This window comes from Aspergillus aculeatus (assembly GCF_001890905.1).
Source record: "Aspergillus aculeatus ATCC 16872 unplaced genomic scaffold ASPACscaffold_8, whole genome shotgun sequence".
Classification (NCBI taxonomy): Eukaryota; Fungi; Ascomycota; class Eurotiomycetes; order Eurotiales; family Aspergillaceae; genus Aspergillus; species Aspergillus aculeatus.
Window position 1 is genome coordinate 1,586,057 of NW_017962983.1, and position 9,103 is coordinate 1,595,159.

Genomic DNA, 9,103 nt, shown 5'->3' on the forward strand with positions numbered 1-9,103 from the left:
ACTTTACTATACATGTATTTTATATGTATAAAGTGGTCACTTACAAACCATACAGTCTTACTCGCCTCAGTTCAACCTCCTCCGCTCCTGCTTTCCTCTCTCCTTCTCTCTCTCTTCCTCTTTCTCCTCCTGCATCTACACCTCCTTCCTCCGTCCTTTCTCTTGTTCAATAAAACTCTTTCAGTTCATCACTATCTCCCCTTTACTTTTCTTTTCTGACACTGAACTTTCTAAATCTAGTAGCAGTCCGCACTGCCTGATTCAATAATATTCCCGGTCGAGTCCAGTGGCTCTCGTTTGAACCAATCCCAGTTCACCAGCCGGTGTTGGCTATCTCTACAAATTACATTACCATTCCTCTCACGCTTTCCGTTTCCCAGCTTCTTCAATCCAGTTACTGAGCGATAATGGCTGAACCTGAGGATGTTGAGGAAGACCTCTTCGCCGATTTGTAGGGCGCTCCCGTCAATTATCCCAGTTTAAGACATTATCTGACGCTCGGTATCCGCAATTCTAGGTACGATGCCGACGACACTACGGCTCAGTCGACGTCTGTTGTAGAGCCTCCACAGGTTTCAGAACCCATCACCTCCGCTCCACCTGTTCCCGCGACTGAACCTGATACGCAACATGCGGATCAGCACCATGGTGATGCCGAAGTGGGCGGATCCTATCAATATTCCCACCAGTCTGGCAATCATGTGGGAGGAGAAAATGGCGGCGCTGGCTTTCCAAATCTTTCGGCAACTCCAGTGGGCGACTCCGAACCTCAAGGGACCGGAATCAAAGAAGACGGGTGAGTACTATTTTCAGTCAAAAATCCCTACATCGTGTTTTATTCGTATCATGCACTCTTCATTGCGCCTGTGACTTTGGTCGTCACAGTCTCAAAAATGCTTCTCACCCCCCTTCCTCATTCCTCGTCTTATCCCCAGTCATCCAGAGGGGGTCAGTGTCTGAATGTTGCCACTGAGCGGGCCTCATGTTCCAAGCGAGACATGAGCGATTCCTACACACTACTCATCGGGCTTCCATTCAGCCCCAACAATGGTTCGTGCTCAATGTCGATTGAGTTCCGGTGTCCTGGTGCTGTGTGCGAAAGGGTCAGGTTCTATCATCTCAGTCAAGGATTTCTCCTGTTCTGAGTCGATCGTGGTTTCTGGATGGAAAAGAGATCTCGGCCTTGAACAAGAAATTTTGATAATAAGAGGATATCTCCGCTGGCGATGTTGAATTTCGTCTAGTGCTCACCCTCACGTTACGAGGCTCGTGTGAAAGATCTATCGGCGATACGGCAACGATATAAGACTCAGGAAGACAGTGCTCGGTTCCCTAGCTTTTGAGGCCGTGCTACGAGCGATTATAGTACACCCGATACTATATAGCTTCATGTCGATATATCATGATAGAGCACAGCAAGGGATGAGGCCTTGACTGTCTAGTTTGGAAGGTTCTCGAACAGATTACCTAGATTCGGACTTGATTAGACAGACAAGCACAAGACTCTATGGCCAAACAGACAGACAGACAGACAGACAGACAGACAGACAGACAGACAGACAGACAGACAGACAGACAGACAGACAGACAGTTAAAGAAGGGAAAGAAAATGGACTTAACCCATCCGCCTCACATGCTCAACCTGTGGTGACACTACCCGCATACCTTTTCGATGCTGGAAACCGCGCTTGGTCTTCATCTCACTGGATGGTGTTGTAAACCAGTGTTGCTTCCTGATTAGGAGACATAGTGACTGTCTTGGACGACAAGGAGATCCCTGGCAATGTATTGATGGCCCAGACCGACCCGCGATGTTGGGGTCTTTTCCCAAGACTCTCAACGCCCTTCTGGGTTCAGTCGATGCTTTTGTCATAGTGACAGAGAGGCCGCAAAATAAATCGGCTCGTGTTTAATGACAAGCCGTGTGCCGGCCAATACTCAGACCTATGCATTGGCATCTCTTGATCAAGTCCGGGGCTGTCATCTCCTTTGTCGTTTTTTCTGGATTATCTGTTGTTCCTCAAATGTTCTTCATAGCGTTTAATGCTTGAGAGATTGCAATACAGCGTTTACTAATCGTGTCATGGCCAGGAAAATGTTCATTGGTGGTTTGAACTGGGAGACTACGGATCGTATGTACTTTCCCTTGGCTGGCTGCGGCTGCTCCTGTCGCCCATAAGTTATCTGACAAGTTCGATTAGAGTCCCTGAAAGATTACTTCTCTCAGTTTGGGGAAGTACAAGAATGCACTGTGATGCGAGATAGTGCTACGGGTCGCTCCAGAGGATTTGGATTTTTGACATTCAGAGACCCGAAGACTGTCAATACCGTCATGGTTAAGGAACACTATTTGGATGGCAAGATTGTAAGAGCCTCCGTCACACATTCCTTCCCGTACTTGTTATAAAGATCCTCAACAGCTGACCATTATGTGGCAGATCGATCCCAAGCGTGCAATCCCACGTGACGAGCAGGAGAAGACCAGTAAAATATTTGTTGGTGGCGTGAGCCAAGAGGCAAACGAACACGACTTCAGAGATTTTTTCACCCAATTTGGGCGTGTGATTGATGCCACCCTGATGATTGACAAGGATACTGGTCGTCCCCGTGGCTTCGGGTTCGTGACCTTTGACAGTGAAGCGGCCGTCGAAGCAGCTCTCTCCCGTCCTCTGGAAATCCTCGGGAAGCCGATTGAGGTGAAGAAAGCTCAACCAAGAGGAAATCTGCGGGATGAAGAAGACCGCCGATTCCGCCGTGGCAGGGAGGGTTTCCGTGACGGTGGCGTCATGGGAAGCGATGGTTCGCAACCACAAGCCGGTGCTCAAGGCCAAGGCAGCATGGCTGGTGGGCTCACCCCCCAGATGATGGCACAGTATTGGCAGAGAATGCAGCAGTACTTTGCCCTGATGCAACAGCAAATGGCCGTTGCTGCGGCTCAAGGTCAAGGCATGGGCGGCATGGGTATGGGCGGCATGAACCCAGCCATGATGCAACAGATGCAGCAAATGAAACAGATGCAGCAAATGCAAATGGGGAACAATCAAGCACCACAAGAGAGTCTTAGCCCTCCGTCGCAGAGCTCAACACCCCAAACAATGGCACCGAACATGATAAATCCAGCCATGATGCAGCAGATGCAGCAGATGCAGCAGTTGCAGAATCAAGGTCAAGGCAGCAGCTCCGGGGGTATGGCCGGTCAGATGGGGGGTGGGGGCAATGGAATGAACATGGCCGCAGCTAATGCCAATGGGAATTACTCGAGTCATCGCGGTGGACCTGGCTACAATGCTCAGGAACAAATCGCCTTTGAGCAACAAAAGTATGAGCAGCAACAAGCACGCCGAGCCATGGAAAACCGGGCTTTCTCTCCCTACCAACAAGGTGGGCCAACTTCTTGGGAAGGTATGTATGATGAAGTACCTCAGCCGAACATCCCGACCGGGCCCCAGGCCATGACCCGCGCGGGGAGCATGGGACGCGGTATGTCTTTTCCTATCCTGCCATCCCCAGGTCCTGCCTGTCATTTGCCTTGTCTGCCCGAATATGCTAACACCGAAACATAAAGGTCCGACTCCGCAACCTCAAAGTGCTGCCCCAGCCAATGCTCCGACAGGCCCGAAGAATGCCGGCAAGCCAGGCGCCAACTATCGCGGTGGAGGCCGTGGAGGTCACCGGGGCTTCCACCCTTACTCGCGCGGTTGAGGACTTGGTTTTACTTCCTTCGGTCCTTGTGCTTTTCCTTTCCACACGCTTGTACATGTGCGCGCAGTCTCCAATGCTACCTCCCCCTTGGGATCTTCATAAATCAGTCAGATTTCTTGCTGGTGCCCTTCCGCCCTTTTTATTCATCGCGACGTAAAGGACCCTCCAGCAGCAATAGTGACCTTTGATACTACAAAAACCTTGAAATATGCATGGCCACGCCCTATTATTGTTGCCTATCTTTCTTCTCCCCCCCCCCTTTTTTTGACGCATCATACTGTATCTCTTACACTCTCTTCCTCTCATTGTTTTTTTTTCTCTCGCGGCGTGTGCGTGCGAACTAATCCAAATTGTGCATGGCATCTGGCATGGATTGCTATGGTCTTTATTCTGTTCTCAACCCTGTCTTGCTATCGCTTTATGTAACAAAACCCTGGGTTTTCGCGGTGGAACGAATCTTTTGTGCGTACCTAAACTATTTAAACTATGCGTAGCCAATTTGGTAGCCTGAGAGCATCAGTCTCGATATCGGAATGGTAGAACAGAGCCGGGCCCAGCTTGGTGGCAGCGTCACCTCTTTGGAGACACAGCCTACATGGAAAGAAGGCAACTCGGAGTATATGCTTAGGGTCCGTGCTTGAGATAGGCAGGACTATCAAGACCGTTTTTTGGATATGGTTCAAATAACAGACCTTTGGGGGGAAAGATGGTGGAGGGAGCTAAACAGCAAGGAAACTAGAAGCAAGGACAAACCACCACCACCACCACCACAACAAAAGTACGCTAAATTTGTTGGAAACTGACACAAAAGAATCTATGTCCAAGAAAGAGTTTTACACCGGGAGAAAAGAATATAACAACAAATCGTAATCACAATTAATCCTACAGGGAGGATCAATAAGCGAACCCATAGCCGGGGGTAGTGGCATGGTGCCTTTCAGGAGCATCATGACTGTCACGGCTCCGCCGACTCTCACGGCTTACAGCACGATCATGTTGCTCTTCAGGGTTATAGCCAGACCCAACTAATCGATCCATACTCCCAGTGGGACTCTGCCGCCCTTTGTGTTCGAACTGGTCACGATAGGGCTCGTAGGGACCGGTGAAATTGAACTTGCTCATCTCGGCGTAATCCTTACGAGGAGGGTTGTCCATCAGGAGAGACTCGCGGGCGTCCAAGGGGGTCAGATCGTCCATGTCGCGATTCATCTTGTCTGTAAGAGCAAATTGAGACGATTAGCATATACGGTTGTAATTAGGCCCAATGTTCGGAATTGTAGCGACTTACCGGCCTCTCGTCTCCGCTTCGCATGAGGATTCTCACGACAGCAGAGGAGAATCGCATTGACACAAATTAGAATGGCCAAGATGCCGGTGAAGCCAGCCTGGACCGCGATGAGAACAATTCCGGTGACCGTCTTGGTTGTCTCTGATAGGCCGAGCTCATCCACAAACACCAAAACAAGAACAACCGACAGAACGCGTACTACTTGCACACTGGTGTTGATCCATTGGCTCGACTTCACAACGTATGGTCGATTCCACAGTAGCATGACCAACATAAGCGCCTCAACGATAAGCTGACCCGCACTTTGCGCCAGCCCATGGCCATTACCTGCCGCGATAATGCACCCCTTAGCGAACATATATACAATCGCGGGTACGAAAATCCACCAATAATCCTTCTTGTAATTGTCGTAGAAAAGACTGTACTTGCGCCAGGTTTCGCTATCATCGTACAAGCGAGATGCGTCGCCTTCAGATTTTCTGAACTTCCGTGCCAGATAAGCAATCCGAAGGCCGAAGAACAGGAGCACAGCTGTGAATACAACCAGAGCAACGGCAGCCAGAATTTTTGCGGCCCAGGAATCTCCGCTGCTAAGTTGGTAGACACACCAGATGACCCAGATCCCATATAGAATCAAGATTAAATTGGTAATTGTCCGCCCGAGAAGACCCCAATAGTCCTTGCGAAAGTTGGAGAGCTTCTGAGGGAAAGACCCATACAAAGCCCATACTTCAAGGATGACCTTAAGGAGCAAAATTCCCACGGTGATGGCGGCAATGAGGATGGCGAAGATAAGCAGCACGGTCATAAAGGTATTCCCCTGCGGCACAGTCAATTGCTCTGCATAGGCCTCGATTCCCGATACCATATGTTGCAATCCACTGCTACTGCTGGTACTGTTGGTGGTACTGTTGGTGGTAGTGGAGTTGGACGTCGTGAGTTCGCGGGCGACGAGGTTGGCAGCACCAACAGTCCAGTCGACAGCACGCTTGGACTTGCTGCTTGAGTTTGACGTGGAGCCGCTTGAATACACCAGAGTGGCGTTTAGGAGATATTCGTAGCTGTTTTCCGTCAGATTTCCGCCAGTTACCCTGCGGAAGCTATCAATGGACTCCTGCATCTGGCCCCACGGGATTAGGCCTGTGCTGAAGGCGAAGTTCTTGGAAAAGCTGCGGTAGACCGTAGGATAATTGACGCTAAGCATACCATTAGTTGCCATGGTGTGGAACCAAGTCATAACATCGCCGAAAGATGGGCTGGATGATGAAGCTCCAGGGTGACCAGCAGCACCTAGAGCGGACAACCCGCTCACGGCTAAGGCCGCCCCCGCTACGCCAGCAGCAGCATACGAGACACCTGCAATCTGCATCGTCTTGCCGTTACTTAACTCTGTTTGGATGCAAGCCAGCTCGTCGTCGTTGTTATCCTTCGAAAGCAATTCGAGCTTCACTTGGCCATCCAGATCCGGAATAGCGAATGCGATGGAGGGAATTTGACTGGCAATGGAATCAGGAACCTGCATCTGTCCCTGGGCTTGAAAGCTGCCGGCCGGCACGGGACACAGGGCTGCCGTGTAATACTCGGTGCCACAGGGGTCGAATGTTTTCGAGTAGAGTTGATTTCCGTACGCATAGATTGTAATTGAGCCAGTAACATTCTGTTCTTTCGCATTGGTACCGCCGATATTATAAACGAGTTCGTTTGTTGATTTGGTGTACGTAACATCAAGATTGTTGACTTCAATGGCCGAATCCGTCAGGCATGTTGACAACCCATTAGTGCTCAATGTGTCCGCAGCGAGCGTCTGAGAAGCCCACAAGCCTAAGGTAGTGAGCGTGATATGTGAAATGAGAGTGGTCCGCATTTTGATTGATAAATAGCACAATTCGTCTGATTCCGGAACTCAAAACGCTAACATCAAGAACCTCTAGTTCCTGCGCTAAGATGGTGGTAATATTGGTGAAGCCAGTCGAGGCGGCAACCATTAAAAAAGATATGTGACGAAGCCGTAATTCGGTCAAATCGCACAGCGATTTGATATGAACGAATGTCCCCGAGGGGTCAACAGGATCAACCTGGACAGAACGGAAGGACAGCAACAAGGACTGAAGATCGGGTCGGCGATGAATGGTGGGATAGGAGTCTTAATGACTAAATGAACAGTAAGACAGTGCCCGAGATCCCACACTTACTAGACCACCTTATCTCTTGCAGGTCAAGCAGTTATGAGATACGTTCACACCGGATAACAAAGGCCGTATTAGCTTGCTAAAGAGATCTCGCAGCACCTCACAAGAGCACTAGCTGAGGTCTGATCAAAACTAGCTTAATTCTTCCGAGGCAGCAGGTGAGAAAGAGTGGTGAGCAGTGGGATGGAGCAAGAGCAAGACAAAGCAAAAGAATGTCCAAAGGGAACTGATTGTCGTCAATGATGACCAAGGCGAAAGCGAACAAAGCGAAAGCAGAAGACGGAGTAAGAAAAAGAGTGCAAAAGAGTGCAAAAGAAAGAGGAAACGTATAGACTAGCAGTAATGAGTGTGTGGGATGGGAAGGTGGGTAAGATGGAGACAAGCAAGCAAACGGTAAAGGGGAGAGAGAGAGGGAGGAGAGGAGGGGGAAGAAAGGAAGAGTAGGAAGAAAGAGAGTAGAGAGATTGCTACAACTCTGATGTTAATTACAGTTTGACTAGACAATCACGTAGTAAACTTTGGTACTGTACACTAGACTCACTGAACTTACGAGTACTACGAGTACTACGAGTAGGTATGTATGTACAGTACTACGGAGTATTGAAGAGAAGCGCACCATTATTAGGTATGTACCTGGTAGTTTCTTACACCGAGATTAGCATGACTGGATATTGAAGCGCCCGAGCGGGCGGAGCGGGATGAGCCACTAGAGCCTGATTAGTATTAGCCAGGGGCTGCAAAGCTGAGATACGGGCTACTGATTGGCTGATGGCAGCCGCCCCCCCACTGTACTGATTCAAGATTAGTCAAACTTCACTCCTGGTTTGTTGGTTCAGGTAATTGAGGTACAGTACCTTACTACTAGGTACTAATTGTCTCAATTTGAAGTTCAGATTGCCGAAGAGTGGCAATGAAATCCTGTAGAATATTTTCAAGGTGATACCTACTGAGTAACATGACTTACTAATAATTAACTTCCTCCATAATGCTAAATATAAATTCTTTCCCGACCCCTCCGCCCCCCACCTCTCTCCCCCTTTCTCCTTCTCTCTCCCCTCTTCCTTTTAACACAATACCAACCACGGTTCCTGGTTGGTGTCAGTGACGGCTCGGGAACGGACCCAATTGTTCAGCCCGTTGCTGGCACTGCCAATTGGTGCCCATCCCGGTCTAGACTCTAGACTCTTTCCAGACCACTCCTCTCACTTATTAGCGTAATTACAGACATTGGATAGTTAGGTGACGATAGGTCATCATTACTGGGGGCTATCGATATGCAACTCTTTGCTAATAGAAGGAAGGTATTCTCTGCCCACGTTGACTTAACCGCGAGAGAAGGCATAGAGCATAAAGAGCATAAAGAGGGTAGAGAAGAAAAATAAAGGGGGGGGAAGGTGAATCAAGAACCACTTGACCACCTAACAAAGAGAAGACACTCATAAATAGTTAGTAGACTACGGTGACTACCTCAGGTACTCCGTACTGCCGAGTCGAAAGACAACCAGCCAAATAAACCCCAACCAACCAACCAACAACCAACCAACCAACAACCAACCAACCAACAACCAACCAACCAACAACCAACCTCTCTCACTTTTCTTGGACAAACAAAGAAACAATGAATGCCTCCAGGCTGCCAAAAAAAAAAAAAAACAAAAAAAAAACAGACTACATTTCTATTGTTTCACTTCTAATTAATATTTTACCGCCCAGCCCCACCGTCGCCCCAGTGTCCCGGACAATGAGCCAAACGTACTCCGTAGACAGCCAGACTTAGGCCACACCCGTCCCACGCATTTCGGCGACAAACCTCCGCAGGAAAACAAATTAATGTACTCCGTACNGTACCTAGTAAACTCAGGTAGTGACGACTTTGTTACTTCCTAGTCTACCAGACAAGGACTCAAAGCAGACCAGGCAGAAT

General features: G+C 49.1%; 2 protein-coding genes across 2 annotated transcripts; one reads left to right on the forward strand and one right to left on the reverse strand.

Annotated features, from left to right (window-relative positions):
- Positions 1-138: 138 nt before the first annotated feature.
- ASPACDRAFT_78995 (heterogeneous nuclear ribonucleoprotein HRP1) lies at positions 139-3,953 on the forward strand. The gene is made up of 6 exons (XM_020205303.1): positions 139-451; positions 518-796; positions 2,092-2,132; positions 2,202-2,365; positions 2,439-3,480; positions 3,566-3,953. The coding sequence occupies exons 1-6, from the start codon at positions 408-410 to the stop codon at positions 3,700-3,702; spliced, it is 1,707 nt and encodes a 568-aa protein (XP_020056388.1). The 5' UTR covers positions 139-407; the 3' UTR covers positions 3,703-3,953.
- Positions 3,954-4,596: 643 nt separating this feature from the next.
- Positions 4,597-6,854, reverse strand: ASPACDRAFT_52538 (transient receptor potential ion channel family protein; the record flags this gene model as incomplete). Its single annotated transcript, XM_020202631.1, has 2 exons — positions 4,597-4,916; positions 4,991-6,854. 2 exons carry the CDS (start codon positions 6,852-6,854, stop codon positions 4,597-4,599), a joined length of 2,184 nt encoding a protein of 727 aa, XP_020056389.1.
- Between the last annotated feature and the right edge of the window lie 2,249 nt (positions 6,855-9,103).

Excerpts from the sequence above, each read along its gene's own strand:
- ASPACDRAFT_78995 (XM_020205303.1), top strand. The coding sequence starts at position 408 with ATGGCTGAACCTGAGGATGTTGAGGAAGACCTCTTCGCCGATTT. Across the intron at positions 452-517 it reads GAAGACCTCTTCGCCGATTT|GTACGATGCCGACGACACTA; the intron begins GTAGGGCGCTCC and ends CCGCAATTCTAG. Across the intron at positions 2,133-2,201 it reads GAACTGGGAGACTACGGATC|AGTCCCTGAAAGATTACTTC; the intron begins GTATGTACTTTC and ends AAGTTCGATTAG.